At 62.8% G+C, this 18,252-nt stretch overlaps 2 protein-coding genes and 1 long non-coding RNA gene across 8 annotated transcripts in view; 1 reads left to right on the top strand and 2 right to left on the bottom strand.

The window, feature by feature from the left end:
• Positions 1-3,706, bottom strand: part of PIGO (phosphatidylinositol glycan anchor biosynthesis class O) — a 17,582-nt gene extending 13,876 nt beyond the window's left edge. For 2 of the 4 annotated variants that reach the window (XM_054031709.1, XM_054031711.1), the window contains exons 1-2: positions 2,573-3,125; positions 110-253 (exon numbers count right to left, since the gene is read on the bottom strand). In XM_054031709.1, the coding sequence (XP_053887684.1) occupies positions 110-253; positions 2,573-3,098 (670 nt within the window). In that variant the 5' untranslated portion in view covers positions 3,099-3,125. Of the gene's footprint in view, positions 1-109; positions 254-2,572; positions 3,126-3,518 lie in introns of those variants that run through there. The other 2 variants (XM_054031712.1, XM_054031710.1) reach the window with 2 other exon arrangements.
• LOC128839059 (uncharacterized) lies at positions 2,999-5,977 on the top strand. The gene is made up of 2 exons (XR_008445363.1): positions 2,999-3,084; positions 4,255-5,977. It is a non-coding gene; the product is annotated as an uncharacterized LOC128839059 (long non-coding RNA).
• A 506-nt stretch (positions 5,978-6,483) lies between these two features.
• On the bottom strand, positions 6,484-14,706 carry STOML2 (stomatin like 2). 3 transcript variants are annotated; one of them, XM_054031714.1, is made up of 10 exons: positions 14,605-14,706; positions 13,703-13,855; positions 12,391-12,490; positions 12,041-12,099; positions 11,059-11,160; positions 10,005-10,139; positions 8,997-9,141; positions 8,494-8,573; positions 7,568-7,696; positions 6,484-6,835 (listed from the first exon to the last, which is right to left on the bottom strand). In XM_054031714.1, the coding sequence occupies exons 2-10, from the start codon at positions 13,775-13,777 to the stop codon at positions 6,704-6,706; spliced, it is 957 nt and encodes a 318-aa protein (XP_053887689.1). In that variant the 5' UTR covers positions 13,778-13,855; positions 14,605-14,706; the 3' UTR covers positions 6,484-6,703. The 3 variants fall into 3 exon arrangements, with proteins under 3 accessions (XP_053887689.1, XP_053887691.1, XP_053887690.1); XM_054031716.1 differs by lacking the exon at positions 14,605-14,706 and adding an exon at positions 14,512-14,598; XM_054031715.1 differs by lacking the exon at positions 14,605-14,706 and adding an exon at positions 14,253-14,360.
• Between the last annotated feature and the right edge of the window lie 3,546 nt (positions 14,707-18,252).

Raw genomic sequence — 18,252 nt, forward strand, 5'->3', positions numbered from 1 at the left:
GGCTGGGCAGCAGAGACCTTTCAGTTCTACCCCCAACCTCGGCTGGGCTCCCAGCGCAATGCAGCTGCAGAGAGGACGCGGTCCCAGCCCCCAGGCAACGGTAGCTCACCAGTCGGGTAGAGATGCTGCAGGATCCCATCGTCCACCGTGTGAAGATCCTTCACGTTAAATGACGGGAAGAAATACGAGCGGAAGAACTTCTGGGGAAAGAGCCCATCCCAGGTGTCATCCCCCATGAAGACCACTCTCCTCCCTGGGAAAGCAGGACGGGAGTTAGCACGGGGTCCCAGCCTTACTCACGCTGCTTGAGGAGTCTGGCCAGATCTGCAATGGGATACCAAGCGTCAGCCCCACTCCCCCACCCCCCAGGCTCAGTGATCAAAAGTTAGCATCCCCTGCTGGCTGTTCAGAGGCCCGTATGAAGTGAATTAGGGAGATCTCAGCCCGTTCCCATCAGAAATCCACCAAGCCCAGTGGCCCTTACTGCCTTCCTTACTGGTCACAGCGTGAGTGGGCCAGATATGGCAGTGCGTCAAACCGACTCAACACGTCCTGATGGCTAGGCTCTTGCGTTAGACACTACAGCAGTGATTCTCCAGCTGCAGCACCATGCCTTCAAGAGCATGATCCTCTCACGGACCTCCCCCTCCCCACACATACAGCAGCGACGTCGCCGCATCCTCACACAGTCTCCCCAATACGGGTGTAAGAGCCGTCTTCTCTGCAGTGGCTGCACCAGGGACAGCCTTCCCATTTCACTCGACTGAACAATGACGGTTACGCCCCTGTCACCAAGGTTCTTCGAGATGGACTCGGCCTAGTCACGCTCACGGGACGCTCACTGGACCATCTAGGGCAAGAGTTTAACTCCTGCCTCCGTTCCATCCCACGTAAGCCCAAGGGAGCGGGGAACGGTGGGGCAGGACAGGAGTGTGAACATGCAGAGTCCATCTTGAAGAACCTTGGTTATACGGGAGTAACCTTCATTTCTTCCTTCCAGCGTCCTCTGCCCATTCCCACTCCCGGGCTAGACCCATAAGCAGTACCCTGCCCCAGGAGAGTGGGGCCTAGTCCTACAAGGAGTGCAGGACTGCCTGCCAAATGTTCCAGATCTACAGAACGTTTAGTGGAAGTGTGAGCAAAACGCTAAGGTGCTGCTCTGCAAATCTCCCCCAGAGGAACGGGTCTACAGGCAGCCAGGCACGTTCCCTTTGATCTAGCGGATGAGTTCTGGTGCCATGAGGAATGGATAATCCCCTCTGTGTACAAGCTCCACAAATACCCGAGCCAGCTACAGAGAGACGGCACAGAAACAGCTTTTCCCTTGGTTTTTGGTCCATAAGCTCTAAACGGCCTTGAAGACTGCTGAAATTCTAGTCCTGTCTGAATAAAACGCTAATATGCTCCTCGCAGCTAAGGTCTGGCATTAGCTTCCCCATCACAAGTACGGGGCTTGGGAGACAGAACTGGTAACTCGATCGATTCATGCATGTGAAAACCGGAGACTATTCTGGCGAACACCTAAGCTGAATGCGAAGGACCATTATCCTTAAGAAACACAGTGACTCGTGTCTCAGCCATCAACGCTCGCAATCACTTCTGTGTCTGGCAGAAGTGACTGCTATCAAAAACACTGTTTTTACAGATAGATAAAAAACAACATCTTCCCGGAAGTTCAAAAGGACATCTCACCATTTGTGCTAGCACTACATTCAGATCCCAGAAGGGCAAAGGAGTTCTTATTGGAGGATCCAAATTATTAAGGCCTTTTAAAAACTTCTTAATTGTATCATTAGTAAAAATTGATTTTCCCGCTACAGGTATATGATCTGCTGACATGGCTGAGAGAAACCTTAACTGAAGATAATGAAAGAGGTTCTCCTTAAGACACAAATGATGCTCTAATCTATAATTAATTGGGGTTGTGAAGGATCCACATTTTACGTGGAAATCCTCAATAAAAACCTTTTCCATTTAAGACTGTAGCACTTTCTCTAGCACTTAACTGTACATTCTGTACTTTGAGTGACAGCTTTCTTCTAGCCCAGCTAAAGGTCCATTCCCCATGCAGGCAAGAGAAGAGACAGAAGGTCTGGATCCTGTTCTTTGCTGACTCTCGGAGAAGCAGTCAGCCTGGCTGGTTCTAACAACACACCTGATGTGTCCTGAGATGGAGCCACAGACGGAGCTGCCTGATGAACTGCCGCCCACGACACCCCGGCTGGCTGGGATGCTCTCCCAACAACCTTGTCCAGATGCAAAGCTCCACCTGTCTCGGAATCAGGCTGACTGCCCTGGCTCCAAACCTGCATCCCCCCGAGAGCAGCTCCCAACCTCTCTCTGCTCCCAGTACATGCAGCGCTCGGACTAGGCACGTCGAAGCGCTCCAGCTCCAGCACCAAGGGTCCCTCGCTGGAGCTGTCCGAGCCTCACGCGCTCTGCGGAGTGGGCAGGGACTCGGGTTTACACACTACCACCAGTGGGTCAGACCGACACAGCTCCCTCCTCCAGCTGGCCCCTCCCCTCCCACCACAGGTGGGCAGCAAACCCCAGGTGAGCCGGGCCCACGCACCGTTCTGCACCAGCTGGCCGAGCAGATTGTCCTCCTGGATGGCGTAGGAGGCGAAGTTGCTGCCCACGTCGATGAAGGTGGGCAGGGAGCCGGTGGTGATGCCCTTGATGCGCTGCATGGTGGTGGTGGGCGGGTCGGCTCGGAAGCGGTAGAGCCGGGCGTGGCGGGGCTGGGAGCCGGCCAGCTGGTGCAGGAAGCCCAGCTTGTTCTCGTAGGGCCGGGGCTGTGCCTTAGCTGGATCGAAGCGGGCGAACTCGAAGGTCAGGGCGTCTATGATGAGCAGCACGGCCTTGGGGATGCGCTGGGGCATCCAGCAGGCGCCGGGCGCGACCCCCTGCCCGGCCCAGGCCGGGGCGGCCAGTGGGTCCGAGCAGGAGCTGCGGTTGGTGAGCTCGATCCTCATGAGCAGGAAGCCGCTGGTGAAGAGACCGATGCCGGAGAAGAAGAGGAAACAGGCCCAGGCCAGGAAGAGCAGCACCGGCCACCTCTGCATCCTGCAAGGGTGGGAGAAGGTCAGAGATGTCATGGTGCTCCCCGTGCCCCCTGGCCCTGCTCCCCGCCCCCTTCCCGTGCCCCCCGGCCCTGCTCCCCGCCCCCTTCCCGTGCCCCCCGGCCTGGCTTGTCCCCCCCCCGGCCCTGCCCCCCGGCCCTGCTCCCCGCCCCCATCTCTTGTGTTCCCCCCCGCAGCTCCTCCCTCCGTCACTGCTCCCCCCATCTTCCTTGTACCCCCCGTCCACTGCCCCAGCCCTGCTCCCCCACATCACTGCTCCTTGCCCCATCTCTCGTGTCCCCCCCGGCTCACCTCTCCATCACTGCTCCCCCCTGGCCTGGCTCCCCCCCCCACATCACTGCTCCCCCCCCCCATCACTGCTCCCCCCCGCCCTGGCTCCCCCCCCCCATCACTGCTCCCCCCATCCTCCTTGTTCCCCCCCCCGCCCTGGCTCACCCCCCCGCCATCCCGCAAGGGCGGGAGAAGGTCAGAGCCGCCACGGGGCCCCCCGCCCCCCGGAGCAGCCCAGAGGCGCGGGCCGGGGTCCCGGTACCTGCGGGCGGACCCGGAAGCGCCGAGCCGGCTGCACGCGGCGTCGGGGGGGCGGAGACCGGGCCCCGCCAGCGCCCCCCAGCGGCGGGAGGAGCCGCCGGGCCCCGCCCCCGGGATCCCACTGCTAGCCCCGCCCCCCCAGCGCCCCGCCCCCCTAGAGCCAGCCTCCCCCCCCCCCCCCCCCAGCGCCAGCTTCCCCTCCCCCCTGCCGGGCCACCTGCCCCTCCCCAGTCAGCCTCCCTCTCCCCCCTGCCCCCCCAGCCAGCCTCCTCCCCACCCCTGCCAGACCCTCCTGCCCCCCCACCCCTGGTCCCAGCCTCCCCCCAGCCTGGTATCCCCAGCCCTGCCTAGTCCCCATCTGGCCTCCCACCCCACCCCCATGTGCCTTTATCCCCCACCTGTAGGAGCAGCCCCTCAGCCGGGCAGCCAGCACCCCCTGCACCCAGGGCAGACACTGCATTGGCACAAAGTGCAGATCCTCCGCACACCACAGGGCAGGACACGGGGGCTGGCACCATTGGACTGCCGAGGGGGGGGGGGGTTGGGTGCCCGTGAAGGGGTAGCTTGGGAGAAGGTGGAAAGGCAGGAGAGACAGGGTGCAGGAGGAGATTCCCCCCACAATCCAGGTCTCCCTGTCCAGGAGGGCTCTGTGCCTGCCCCCCTCTGCGCAGACTCCACGTAGCAGCCTGCATTGGAGCATCTTCCGCGTCGAAGGAACGAACCCCCACCCTGCTGCCCTACTCCTCCTCACGGACTCCAGTGGGCCGCCTCCAGTGCGACCGAGGGCAGACACCAGCCTGCCACGGCCCAGCACACAACTGCTGCTGAGAAAAGGGCAACGCTTCGGAAAGCCGCCAGGGAGTCACGGCCATGCAGGGCCTCAGCCCCTGCGCAGAACTCGTTGACCCATCCCTGCAGGGAAAGGCAACGGTGCAGCAATTCACGCTTGCCAGGGAGAGCATGTGTTTCACCTGATGCCTTGCAAGCTCATGCGCCCAGTGTCCAGCTAGCCTGGATAGGGCTGCAAACAGGATCTCTAATTCAGAGGAGCTTGACTGGTCCCACGCCCTAGAGGGGGGATGCTCCAGCCAGGACAGTGGGCTGCAAAGAAGTTAGATCTGAGACCCAACTTTGTTCTCTGAAGAAGCAGCAGGTGCATGTGAGACTGGGGCATTTTCATAGCAAAGGGAATCCGGACTTGGTTGCGTTCAGCAATCGCGCAGGCTGGTGAAGAAGTTCTTTTCAGATTTCGGAGTCACCAGCGAGATTTGCATTTAAACAGCATTTGCCCCCCACCACTTGTTTCCTCCTGTTTGAGCACTGCTGGTCCCCTGGCTACAATCAGTGGCTCTGGATTTTCTACAGAACGGAGGGTGGGGGCAGTTCTATCCCACTTGTTCTATCTCTAAGAACTAGGCTTGTAAGAATTTGATTGTTGTCGGTAAATGTCGACTTCACATCCCCTACTTCCACTGATCATAACCGAAACTACAGATAGGCAACAAGAAATGTTGCTTGAGGATGTATTAGAGGTTGATTGAAAGATATTTACATTGCATATTTTGACCTGTGACAAATTTGATAATTTGTGTTTTAATGGCTATCAAACTTTTGGAATCTCAACATCTGTCACTGCTGGGGCAGGAGGTGAAGTGCTCAAATAAAAGAACAGGAGAATACAAGTAGGAGCCTGGGAAGCGAGGAGGAGGAAAGAAGGAAAATTGGAAAGGTTTCCGGTCAGGAGAAGTAGGAAAAGATAGACCTGGATATGTGAACAGAAAGAATGAGAGAAAGGAAGTAGAGGGAAATCAAATCTTAGCGGAGTATCCAGGGAAATACTGAAAGGAAATATAGCTAGTGAAAAAGGGAACTGATTGTGAACCTGCATTAGATGAAAACGGATCCCGAAAACAGGAAACGAGGCACACAATCGCACAGGACATAAAGTGTGTGAATAGAGAGAATGACTGTGTGAGCAGCTTGTGACAGAATGGACAAGCGAGGCCCTACGTGAAGAAACCCACGTGTGGCTGAACTGAGAGCAAAGAGGTACAGCCACAGGAATGCTGGATCTAAGGAGAGCTACAAGCCGAAGAGAAGCAAAGGACGAGACAGCAAGACTGGAGCTGGACTTACAGCCAAGGAGAGAAAAACCCTGTTGAGTAATTTCTTTTGTTCCGGTTAATAACAACGTATTTGGTAATAACTGCGGAGTAAGGAAGAGCTGGGTGGACAAGCTTGCCAAGGTTAATGTGTTGGTAACTTGGAGTTTATTAATATAAGTAGCAAGTTCTTGATAATATTCTATTTTATGCTTCGGCTACAATTTTTGAGTTTCCCTTATAAAGTTCTAACAATCTGAACTTATCCCTTTGTCTTGGTTTGCCCCGCCTCTCCTCACAGCCTGGCCTAGCCAGGCCACTGCAGCAGCAAACTCTGAAATCATGAAAGGAGACATTTTCTACCCAGTGTGTAATTAGCCTGTGGAACTCACTGCTGCATGACCTCACTCAGGCCAAGAACTTAAAATTCAAAGAGGGCTGGGACAGTTCTATGAGTGCCAACAGCCAGAGTTAGGAAAGCAGTAAGAGTGTTTGGGGGTGGGATATAAAATCTATTTCTGGCCTCAAACCATCCTAACTACTGGAAGGAGACTCCCTGAAGACAGGTTATCCCAGAACTGCCCCTAAGAGGGGCTCTCGCACCTTCCACAGCAGCAGCTGGTGCCAGGCACTGGCAGAGACAGGAGACGGGGCTGGATGGGCCCCGGGTCTCATCCCATCTGCCCAGTCCTACGTCACCGACCCTCCCAGGTGCAGAGGAACTGCCACCCCCTCCTGCACACAAGGCTGAGGACACGAGCTGCGGCTCCGGTGCCATCTCCTTTATTACATGATTAAATCCAAATAAAAATAAGAACCAAAAAGAGGGCGGAGAGAGTCTGATCGGGGAGAGTTGCAGGGCGTGACCCCCCCCCGGCAGGCGTCCTGCAAGGTTCCCCCCATGGCAGGAGCAGGGGTGCCACGCTCCATGACAGGTGCTGCCACAGCAGTTTGTTCACAGTGATCCATGTCTTCCGGGTTCCTCTGCTAGCTGGAATTCACCTGATCCGCCTCAGGCCGCTCTGTGGGGGCGCACTTGGGGACCTCGAGGGCTGGTGAGGTCACTTTCGGGCTCTTGGCAGCTGGTGGTTTGGTCAGGGCACCGTAGATGCCCAGGGCCTGGGGAAAGGGGAAGGAAGGGAGACCCAGCAGGTGCTATGAATACAGCAGGACTCGGGCACTGCAGGGTGCAGCCGGGGGATGGAACAGGCTCTCAGTAGGGGCTGCCCTGCTCAGAGCTCTGCCACAGCAGGTGCCAAGGCAGGGACAGCGCGGGCGTCACAAGCCTATGTCGAGTGTCACCACCAGCTGCTGCTCACTCCCCAGGGTTCGCTGGGCTACTTGTCAACACTAGGAAAGGCAGCTCTGGAGGGCTGACACCCCCCTTCCCAGTGCCCCACGGCTCCCTGTGCCAAGGTGCTCTGACTCCCCTTGGCCTGGCCCAGTGACAGACAAGGGCGACGCTAACCCCCACCCCAAGGAGACAGTGTGGAACCTGGCAGGGAGCTCAGACCTCGCCTTGCCCAGGTCTCCATGGAAGGGGCTCCTGCCTGCTGTGCTTACAGCACAGGACAAGGCAGCGTCTCCGGCCTGGCCAGCCCCAGAGCAGGCAGCTGGCTTCCCTTCCCTGTGTGCGGCCACAAGCTGCCTTGGCAGGGACCACAGCTCTGCCAGGTCCCATGACGAATTCTCCCCCCAGGAGTCTTCGTTCAGTAAATTCACAAGGACAAATTCCCACCCCTGCCCCTGGGGCAACTTCTCTCCTTCCCCCCTTGGGCTCTGCAGCCGCTGGGTTCTCTGCTGCGGCCCACGGGCCCAGCAGGCTGTCAGGCAGCGCTGCCCTGTACTGACCTGTGTGACCATGCTGGTGACGTCCCCAGTGTTGGAGGGCAGCAGGATGGTGTTGGAGTCCTTGGCCAGCTTGGAGAAGGCGCTCACATACTGCTCCGCCACAGCCAGGGAGGCAGCTGCGTTGCCGTTCTGGAGAGGGGTGGAGAGGGTCACACTGCGCACACAGCACAATGGGAGGGGCTGCCCCCCAGCCAGACGCTGGGCCCCTGCACCCCACGGAGCGAGGGGAGGCTCAGTGGCCATGTCTGGGAAGCGGTGGGGCTCTGGATTAGGGTTAGGAAATTCTGGGGATGGGTCTGAAAATGGGAAACCAGCTAACCCCAGGGGGAATCCCAACGGGCTGTAATCAACTCCCCCGCTCCCTGCCGGGCACCCCGTCTCCCCCCAGCTGGACAGGGGCACACCGCAGCAGCGGCAGGAGCTGGAAGGTCTCCTGGGAGGTGAGGGCTCAGGAGGTGGAATCTCCTCAGGGAGGGGAAAGGGAGCAGGAGGGGTCCCCAGTGTGCTGAAGGGGAGCCGGAAGCTGCAGTCGTCTGCGGGGCAGGGGTGTGGCAGTGCTGTGCCCAGCACAGCGCGGCCCGGGAGCCTCTGGGCACTGCTGCCAACCCCTGTGGGGACTCCTCCTGCAGCAGGTCTCCCCTGCAGACCCCACGCACCATCCTCCCCATGGCCACTGGTCTGCGACCATGGCACGAACGGAGGCTCCAGAGTGGGGGCTCCACGGGCAGGGGCTTGGGGTGAGCTGTGTAACTCCCTCGTGGGTAACGCACTCAGCCCAATGCATGCTGGGAAAGCCTCTTGCCAGCTAGGCTGCGGGATCAGGAGGAAAGGCTGCCGTGGAGGAGAGTCCCCGAACACCCAGCCTCAACACCAACAGAGAACAAGGGCCTGGCACGGCCTCGGCCTCCCCAGCAACCGGCACTTACCTGCTGCGTCAAAGCGTCAGCCAGGAGCCGAATAGCTTCTGCTTTGGCCTTGGCCTTGGCCAGCATGGCATTGGCCTCCCCTGGGACGGAAAGGTAGGAGAGCAGGAGTCAGGGGAGAGCAGAGAGAAGCAGTGGGGAAAGGGAAGTGGGCTCCAGGGATCGCTGCCACGTGGCTGAGACTTCTCTGTACCAGAAGAGCTTCGTGCTCTGCCCCAAGCCTGGGAGACTGACGGCAGCAGGAAGGCAAGCTTCCCCCCGAGTGTGCCTCCCCCCCACAGCCAGCCCACAGCAGCTCAGACTGCAGCCCCACAGTACTAGTCCACACTACACCCAGGTCTCAGTTAAATACCCCACAGGTCCCGCTCAGCGCAGGGCTGGCAGGAGGAAAGCCTACTGCTGTCACTCGAGTGCCCCTCCCCCTGATGCCCCCCGCCCCAGGGACCAGCTCTCTGCAGCACGGACAGCCTGGAGCCTAGCCCCGCCCCAGAGCCCCAACGCGTTACCAGCAGCTTTGTTGATCTGTTCGGCCTTCTCGGCCTCGGAGGCCAGGATCTGGGCCTGCTTTCGCCCCTCTGCTACGTTGATCTCAGATTCCCTGGTCCCCTCGGACTCCAGCACTGTCGCCCGTTTCCGTCTCTCTGCCTCCACCTGGAACCAAAGCACCGGGGCGGATGCTGCAGCCACCCCACAGATTGCCCCTCCTCTAGGGGAGGAAGGGAGGGGCAAGAGCAGGGGGCACCTTTCATCTCCTCCAGGCAGGGCCGTGCTGCTCCCAAGGGGTTAAGACATTCCTGCTGGGCACCAAGCGAGCCCCATGAGGGCACTGCCCTCTCCCTGAGAAGCAGCTGCAGCTCTCACCCACAGGAAGCAGCTTACACCAGCTCCACAAGGAAGCCCTGACTTCCTCCTCCTGGAGCCCACCAGCCCTACACAGCTCGCTCTGGGCCTGGCTCCCCAGCTCCCCTCTGATGCCCCAGCCCAGCCGGCCGGAGCTCCTGCCGAATCTCTCTGACCGCACCCTGCGACTGCAAACCAGGCGCTCTCAGTGGGAGGCCCTCGTGCTGCCCCCTTCAAGCCTGAGCATCAGGGGAGTCTCTCAGCCTGGCGCCAGCCCTTTGCCTGAAGGGGGCGCTGGCAGGTCCTGAAGGCAGCAGCCAAAGGAGTACCGTGGTACCCAGCCGCTGTGTGCGCAGAGTGACCACGCTCGTTCTCCTCAGCTGAAGACGCCAGCACTTCTCCCCTTCTCGCCCCATGAGCTCAGCTGAGATCCCCGGGGACGCGGCCCTGCTCGGCCTGCTGGAGAGTGGGGGGATGGGACTTCTGAGCTGCGGATCCCCGCTCTGTGCTCACCAGAGGTACTGGCCTGGCCAGGCAGCGTTCACGGCCTGTGCCGCTAACCCAGCTCTGGAGGAGGGGAGCCCATAGGGACTGGGGCTGAAACCCGAGATCGGCCCCCACCCAGCTCCGCCTGCACGCAGAGAGCACAGGGTGTGGCCAGGCTATCGGCTGACCTGCATCTGCATGGACTCCTTCACCCGGGGAGGCACGTGGATGTCCTTGATCTCGTAGCGCAGGCACCGGATGCCCCAACAGTCCGAGGCCTGGTTGATGGCATCCACGATGCAGGCATTGAGGGACTCCCGCTCCTGGAGAAGGCACAGGAACCCGGGAGTAGGAGTGCGGTGAGACGGGGGCCGAGACACAGCAAGGCCCTGCCCCTTCGGAGGGGAGGGGCCAAATCCAGCCCAGGAAGACCCTCTTGCCAGAACCATGGCCCGTGGCTATAGGGCAGAGCCGACTGCCCCCACCCTGGTCATGGGGCAGAGACTGGGGTAGTGCAGGCACCCAGGACACATCAGCAATACTGACAACAGGAGCAGCAGGCAGACGAACTCAGCCCGGCTCACACGGGACAGCCATTCACGGGGACATGGTTCCCTCAGCCCACGTCTCCAGCTCTGGGAGGCAGGGACACAGCCAGGCACAGACTGCCACCAACAGCAGCTGCTCTCTACATGCAGGAGGCCAAGCCAGCCGGGTCCTGGCACAGAGCATCCGTCACCCAGGGGTTCGTGCCGCAGGGAGAGGGGCGCGGGCTAGCGACCTCCTTGGTGTGAGATCCAGGCAGGGCCCCTCCTGACCCTGCGTCCGGCGCTCAGACTAAATGTCAGCAAGAGTCGCTCCGGTTCAACAGGGACCCGCGAGGCTGGGACCCTTCCTGGGGTTTGGGGCCTCGCTGGGAGAGGCCCAGGAGTGCCCTGAGCTGAGGGAGTTTGGCTGTTTGAAGAGAAAACGTCTGGCTGGAGGGGACCCCGTCAGTGCCAATGCCCCTGACACCCAGAGGTGCTGCTGCTGCCAGTCCTTGACTCCCCACGCGCTGGACTCCCTGCTCCCACGTCCCTCGGCTGGCGAAATACCTCTGAGAACAAACACTGCCCCCCGGCCCCAACACACTCACAGCCCCCCGGCCCTGCAGGTCACAGGGGCGTCTCCCAGCAGTGCGCTGAAGCCAGCAGCCAAGCGCAGACCCCGTAAGGCTCAGGAGCCCACCAGCCCATATCTTACCCGGAAGACTTTGTCCAGGGAGATTTTGCCCAGCTCGGACCTCATGGTGGTCTGGGCCAGCTGGGTCACGGCGTACTCGGGGTCCTCCACCCCGTAACTGGCCTGGAAAGGGGGAGCAGAGACCACGATCAGACTCAGCACCCAAGAATCCTGCCCGCAGCAGCCACTTAGGCTCCTGCCAGCCCCCTCCCTCACTGGCCAGTGGGGTGGAGCTCTCCCCAGAGTGGCCAGTTCAGACAGCCGCTCCCCTGGGGCCAGGCCTTTCTGCTGGACCTAGTGCAACAACAGAGACAGGCCCCCGAGCCTGTGTCTGCACCAGGATCTTTCAGAGACCGGGCCCAAGCTGGAGTATCAGCATCCAGCCCCTGCCAGCGTCCTCAACACAGCAAACCCAGGGGAGACCCTGAAGCAGGCAGGGCTACGGGAACCAGAGTCCAAGGCCTACCTCCCAACAGAGCCCTGTCAACACTGCCTGAGCGTCCACATGTCACTGCAGGCCGGTCTAGTCCCAGGCCCACAGCCTCCAGGGCTGGCGTTAAGAGCCCTGGCAGGGACAGCGGGGCTGGGACACAGAGCTCTGAACCACCCCCACTGCTCTGGAGACCAGGCCCAGATCCCATGGAACGAGAGGATGATGAGGGGGGGAAGAGCAGCATGGTCAGCGTCTTCCCACTACGCCAAGGCAGCTGGGAGCCAAGCTCCTCCATGCTCAGGAGCAGAGGTTAAAGGCCTGGCAAAAGCCAGGCTGGAACAATGAGGAGGTGCCCTCCCAGCCTCTCCCTCCAGGGCTGGGACCAGTCAGCCCCCGCATCCCTCCCCTGCTCCAGGCCTTGGTCCTTCCAGTGACGACAGAGATCCCCCACCCCCAGTTTTTCTGCACGAGCAGCTGCCAGCTGTGCAGGGCAGGGAGCATTAGCCGATGCCTACACCGTGGGAGGTGGCCGCCTCGCATCTCTGTGGCCACGCTGAGCCCCGCTGGTACCTTATAGGGGTTCATGATCCGCAGGTACAGGACGCCATCTATCTGCAGGGTGACGTTATCTGCAAGGGAAAAGGAGAACATTCCTGTCACCAGGGCAGCATCTCCCTGGATCCTGCAGGGAGGAAGTGGCAGCTGCAGCCTGCCCCCGTCAAGAGGAACGGATCAGGCAGGGACTCACGGGGATACTCTACTTCCCATTTCCAAAGCGCTACGAACAAGGCCAAGTCCAGGTCCCCAGGGGCAGATCTGCATGTACTAGCCAAGGAATCCACAAGGCTCCCACCCCCAGCCGCAGCCCCGCCCCCTGGGATGCAGAGAGGGGGAGGCAGGGCAGATGAGCTCCTCCTCACCCAGCGTGACGGCCGACTGCTCCGGGACATTGATGACGATTTCCTTGAGGCTCTGTACGTAGCGGATCCGATCCAGCAGTGGGATTTGAAAATTCAAACCCTGGGAGGAGAGCAGAGAAAGCCGCAGGTAAAGCCCAGTGACCTGGCCTCAGAGCAGAGGGCACTAAGTAGGGGAACACAGCAGGATGCTGGGTCAGCTCCCACCAACTGGACAGCAAAGCTGGAGACTACTGCATGGGCAACTTGAGCGCACACTGGGTGTAGGGGTAGCCCCAGCGGGTGCAATGGACCCACAAGAACGACCACACTGGGTCAGACCAAGGGTCCATCTAGCCCAGTATCCTGTCTTCTGACAGTGGCCAATGACAGGTGCCCCAGAGGGAATGAACAGAACAGGGAATCGTCAACTGATCCATCCACTGTCACCCAATCCCAGCTTCTGCAAACAGAGGCTAGAGACACCATTCCTGACTCGCTCTACACACTCAGGGCGTTCGGCTTCCCAGCCGTTTCCACCTAGGGTGACCAGATAGCAAGTGTGAAAAATCATGACAGGGAGTGGGGGTAATAAGGGCCTATATAAGAAAAAGCCCCAAATATCTGGACTGTCCCTATAAAATCGGGACATCTGGTCACCCTATTTCCACCTACCACCTTAGATGCCCATGTTCACAATCGCCTCGCTCTTTGTGCCTGCAGCGCCACCAGCTGGTGACTGGTGAGATTACCACAGAAAGAGAGCTTGGGATGGCACAGGGACTACAAACAGTCTAATGCTCTGTAAGGGAAATCTCTCTCCGGCCAAGAACGCAGCCCCACCTGGAGCTCCCCCCTCCCACTATCCAGCCAGGGCAAGAGGACTAGGAGACCCCAGAAGGGCAGGTGCGCTCAGCAAGGAAAAACATATACCGAGTATATTCAGTTTCTAACTTTCATCACCTCTCCCCATCAGGAATGAGTGTGTGTGTGGGGTGGTGAAGCCGCTATGATCTTTCTGCTCTAACGCTCCCCCACCCCATCTCACAGAGACCTACTCGCACTCCCCATCGGGCCCATCATAGCAGGTGGGTGGGAGCACTGGCAGGAATTTCCTCCCTCTCCCCCAGAAGAGGAACCCGCTGTTTCTGCAGCCACTGCTGGCTGATGAAGCCAGGCAGGGGAGTCAGCCCAGCCCCCATGGGCCAGCAAGAGGAGGAGCGTGAAGCACAGGACTGATGCAAGGGAACGGGAGCTGGCAGCACAATCCCTTTTGCTCCACACTCCGCACAGGGGGCCCCTCGCTCAGACTTCAGGGGGCGAGGAGGCTCCTTACGGGCTCCAGGATGCGGTGAAATCTGCCCATTCGCTCCACCACCCAGGCCTCCTGCTGGGGCACGAAGAGCACCATGGTGTTCCTGGGCAGACTGGAGGAGCATCGCTTTGGGGCTGGGGCCAGCCATGCCCCGGGCCCCGGCCACCGGGAGCTCTGGGGAGAGAAGGGGGAAGAGTCAAGTCAGGCCATGAGTGTGCAATAAGTGCCCCTCCCCCCGCCAGCCCCGACCTGCCCCTCCCCCAGCCCCCCCCATACCCACTGCTCCCCTGCCCCCCCACCCCAGCCCCGTCCTGCCCCCCATACCCACTGCCCCCCCCCAGCCCCGTCCTGTCCCCCCCAGCGGGGACTCAGCCCAGGGGAGCCCCAGCTCGCCAGGGGGCAGCGCGAGCCCGGGGGGGGGGGGGGAGGGGTGTCCATGCCAGCCCGCGTGGCTCTCCCAACGCTCCCTCCACTTCCTGTCCCAAACCGCGGGGCTCCGGGGCCGGGGGTGCTGGGGGGCGGGCGGATCCTGGCGCGTCCCGGGGGAGCCGGTCCCGCCCCGGCCTCGCACCTGCAGCAGGAGCCGCCCGGTCCCGCTCGCCGCCCGGCCCAGCATCGCGCCCAGCCGGAAGCGGGTGTGTGCGGCCGGTCCCACCCCTCCCGCTCCGCCGGGAACACTTCCGGCTGCGGCAGACGCGCGGTTCCCCGCCCAAACCCTTCCCCCAGGAAACACTCCCGCCACCCCCGGGACCAGGGAGACGCTGGGCCAGAGCGTCCCCCGCGGCCCGTACCGCCCCGCCCCCTTGGAGCGCTGTTCCCGGCGCTGTCACCAGCGAGTTGTCAGGACAGAGCGTCCCTCCAGCCGGGTGCGACACCCTCAGTCTTCCGGTTCCGGTCCGCCGGCTGCGGTCGCTGCTCCTCACCCAGCGTTCCGGCTCCTCCGGCCGGGGCCGGGGCCGGGGCACCTGGGGTCTGTTCCGGGCGGGCGGGGTCGGGCGCCGCTCGTGCAGGTCCCAGAAGCCGCGGCCGGGCCCCGCTCCGGCTCCAGGGGGCTCCGCTCTGCCCCGCCCCAGGCACCGCCTCCGAGCGCCCATTGGCCGGCAGCTGCCTGGCGGGGGCGGCGCGCAGGAGCCGGAGGCGGGACGTGGCCGCTGCTTCCGGGAGCCGCTTGGGGTGAGCGCCGCTCGGCGCCTGCGCCCTTGAACCCCTCCCCGTGCCCCAAACCCCTGTCCCAGCCCTGACCCCCTCCTTCCCGCTGAGCCCCTCGGCCCCAGCCTGGAGCCCCTCCTGCACCCCCCGCCAGAGCCTGCACCCCCAACTCATCCCCGCCTGCACCCCCAACTCCTCACCCCAGAGCCTGCACCCCCAGCCAGAGTCTGCACCCCCAGCCCCACCCCAGAGCCTGTACCCCAACTCCTCACCCCCAACTCCTCACCCCAGAGCCTGCACCCCCAACTCATCCCCGCCTGCACCCCCAACTCCGCACCCCCCCAGCCAGAGCCTGCACCCCCAACTCCGCACCCCACAGCCTGCACCCCCAGCCAGAGCCTGCACCCCCAACTCATCCCCGCCTGCACCCCCAACTCCTCACCCCAGAGCCTGCACCCCCAGCCAGAGTCTGCACCCCCAGCCCCACCCCAGAGCCTGTACCCCAACTCCTCACCCCAGAGCCTGCACCCCCAACTCATCCCCGCCTGCACCCCCAACTCCTCACCCCCCCAGCCAGAGCCTGCACCCCCAACTCCGCACCCCACAGCCTGCACCCCCCGCCAGAGTCTGCACCCCCAGCCCCACCCCAGAGCCTGTACCCCAACTCCTCACCCCCAACTCCTCACCCCAGAGCCTGCACCCCCAACTCATCCCCGCCTGCACCCCCAACTCCTCACCCCCCCAGCCAGAGCCTGCACCCCCAACTCCGCACCCCACAGCCTGCACCCCCCGCCAGAGTCTGCACCCCCAGCCCCACCCCAGAGCCTGTACCCCAACTCCTCACCCCCAACTCCTCACCCCAGAGCCTGCACCCCCAACTCATCCCCGCCTGCACCCCCAACTCCTCACCCCAGAGCCTGCACCCCCAGCCAGAGTCTGCACCCCCAGCCCCACCCCAGAGCCTGTACCCCAACTCCTCACCCCCAACTCCTCACCCCAGAGCCTGCACCCCCAACTCATCCCCGCCTGCACCCCCAACTCCGCACCCCCCCAGCCAGAGCCTGCACCCCCAACTCCGCACCCCACAGCCTGCACCCCCAGCCAGAGCCTGCACCCCCAACTCATCCCCGCCTGCACCCCCAACTCCTCACCCCAGAGCCTGCACCCCCAGCCAGAGTCTGCACCCCCAGCCCCACCCCAGAGCCTGTACCCCAACTCCTCACCCCAGAGCCTGCACCCCCAACTCATCCCCGCCTGCACCCCCAACTCCTCACCCCCCCAGCCAGAGCCTGCACCCCCAACTCCGCACCCCACAGCCTGCACCCCCCGCCAGAGTCTGCACCCCCAGCCCCACCCCAGAGCCTGTACCCCAACTCCTCACCCCCAACTCCTCACCCCAGAGCCTGCACCCCCAACTCATCCCCGCCTGCACCCCCAACTCCTCACCCCCCCAGCCAGAGCCTGCACCCCCAACTCCGCACCCCACAGCCTGCACCCCCCGCCAGAGTCTGCACCCCCAGCCCCACCCCAGAGCCTGTACCCCAACTCCTCACCCCCAACTCCTCACCCCAGAGCCTGCACCCCCAACTCATCCCCGCCTGCACCCCCAACTCCTCACCCCCCCAGCCAGAGCCTGCACCCCCAACTCCGCACCCCACAGCCTGCACCCCCAGCCAGAGTCTGCACCCCCAGCCCCACCCCAGAGCCTGTACCCCAACTCCTCACCCCCAACTCCTCACCCCAGAGCCTGCACCCCCAACTCATCCCCGCCTGCACCCCCAGGCCCACCCCAGAGCCTGTACCCCCCAGCCAGAGCCTGCACCCCAACTCCTCATCCCCAGCCCCACCCCAGAGCCTGTACCCCAACTCCTCACCCCCAACTCCTCACCCCAGAGCCTGCACCCCCAACTCATCCCCGCCTGCACCCCCAGCCCCACCCCAGAGCCTGTACCCCCCAGCCAGAGCCTGCACCCCCAACTCCTCATCCCCAGAGCCTGCACCCCCAGCCAGAGTCTGCACCCCCAGCCCCACCCCAGAGCCTGTACCCCCCAGCCAGAGCCTGCACCCCCAACTCCTCATCCCCAGAGCCTGCACCCCCCAGCCCGAGCCTGCACCCCCCAGCCTGAGCCTGCACCCCCAACTCCTCATCCCCAACTCCGCACCCCCACCCCAGAGCCTGCACCCCCAACTCCTCATCCCCAACTCCCCAGCCCCACCCCACCGCCTGCACCCCCAACTCCTCACCCCCAACTCCGCATCCCCACCCCAGAGCCTGCACCGCCAACTCCTCATCCCCACCCCAGAGCCTGCACCCCCAACTCCTCATCCCCAGAGCCTGCACCCCCCAGCCCGAGCCTGCACCCCCCAGCCTGAGCCTGCACCCCCAACTCCTCATCCCCCAACTCCTCACCCCAGAGCCTGCACCCCAACTCCTCACCCCCAACTCCGCACCCCCACCCCAGAGCCTGCACCCCCCAGCCAGAGCCTGTACCCCAACTCCTCATCCCCCAACTCCTCATCCCCCAACTCCTCACGCCAGAGCCTGCACCCCCAACTCATCCCCGCCTGCACCCCCAGCCCCACCCCAGAGCCTGTACCCCCCAGCCAGAGCCTGCACCCCCAACTCCTCATCCCCCAACTCCTCATCCCCCAACTCCTCATCCCCCAACTCCTCACCCCAGAGCCTGCACCCCAACTCCTCACCCCCAACTCCTCACCCCAGAGCCTGCACCCCCAACTCCTCACCCCCAACTCCGCACCCCCACCCCAGAGCCTGCACCCCCAACTCCTCATCCCCCAACTCCTCATCCCCCAACTCCTCATCCCCCAACTCCTCACCCCAGAGCCTGCACCCCAACTCCTCATCCCCAGCCCCACCCCAGAGCCTGTACCCCAACTCCTCACCCCCAACTCCTCACCCCAGAGCCTGCACCCCCAACTCATCCCCGCCTGCACCCCCAGCCCCACCCCAGAGCCTGTACCCCCCAGCCAGAGCCTGCACCCCCAACTCCTCATCCCCAGAGCCTGCACCCCCCAGCCCGAGCCTGCACCCCCCAGCCTGAGCCTGCACCCCCAACTCCTCATCCCCAACTCCGCACCCCCACCCCAGAGCCTGCACCCCCAACTCCTCATCCCCAACTCCCCAGCCCCACCCCACCGCCTGCACCCCCAACTCCTCACCCCCAACTCCGCACCCCCACCCCAGAGCCTGCACCGCCAACTCCTCATCCCCACCCCAGAGCCTGCACCCCCAACTCCTCATCCCCAGAGCCTGCACCCCCCAGCCCGAGCCTGCACCCCCCAGCCTGAGCCTGCACCCCCAACTCCTCATCCCCCAACTCCTCACCCCAGAGCCTGCACCCCAACTCCTCACCCCCAACTCCGCACCCCCACCCCAGAGCCTGCACCCCCCAGCCAGAGCC

This window comes from Malaclemys terrapin, chromosome 6 (genome assembly GCF_027887155.1).
Source record: "Malaclemys terrapin pileata isolate rMalTer1 chromosome 6, rMalTer1.hap1, whole genome shotgun sequence".
NCBI lineage: Eukaryota > Metazoa > Chordata > Testudines > Emydidae > Malaclemys > Malaclemys terrapin.

Coding starts and splice junctions, on each gene's coding strand:
- STOML2 (XM_054031715.1), bottom strand. CDS start 14,297: ATGCTGGGCCGGGCGGCGAGCGGGACCGGGCGGCTCCTGCTGCAG. Junction 13,856..14,252: donor CCGGGCGGCTCCTGCTGCAG/GTGCGAGGCCGG, acceptor TTCTCTCCCCAG/AGCTCCCGGTGGCCGGGGCC. Junction 6,836..7,567: donor TCACCAGCATGGTCACACAG/GTCAGTACAGGG, acceptor CCCTTTCCCCAG/GCCCTGGGCATCTACGGTGC.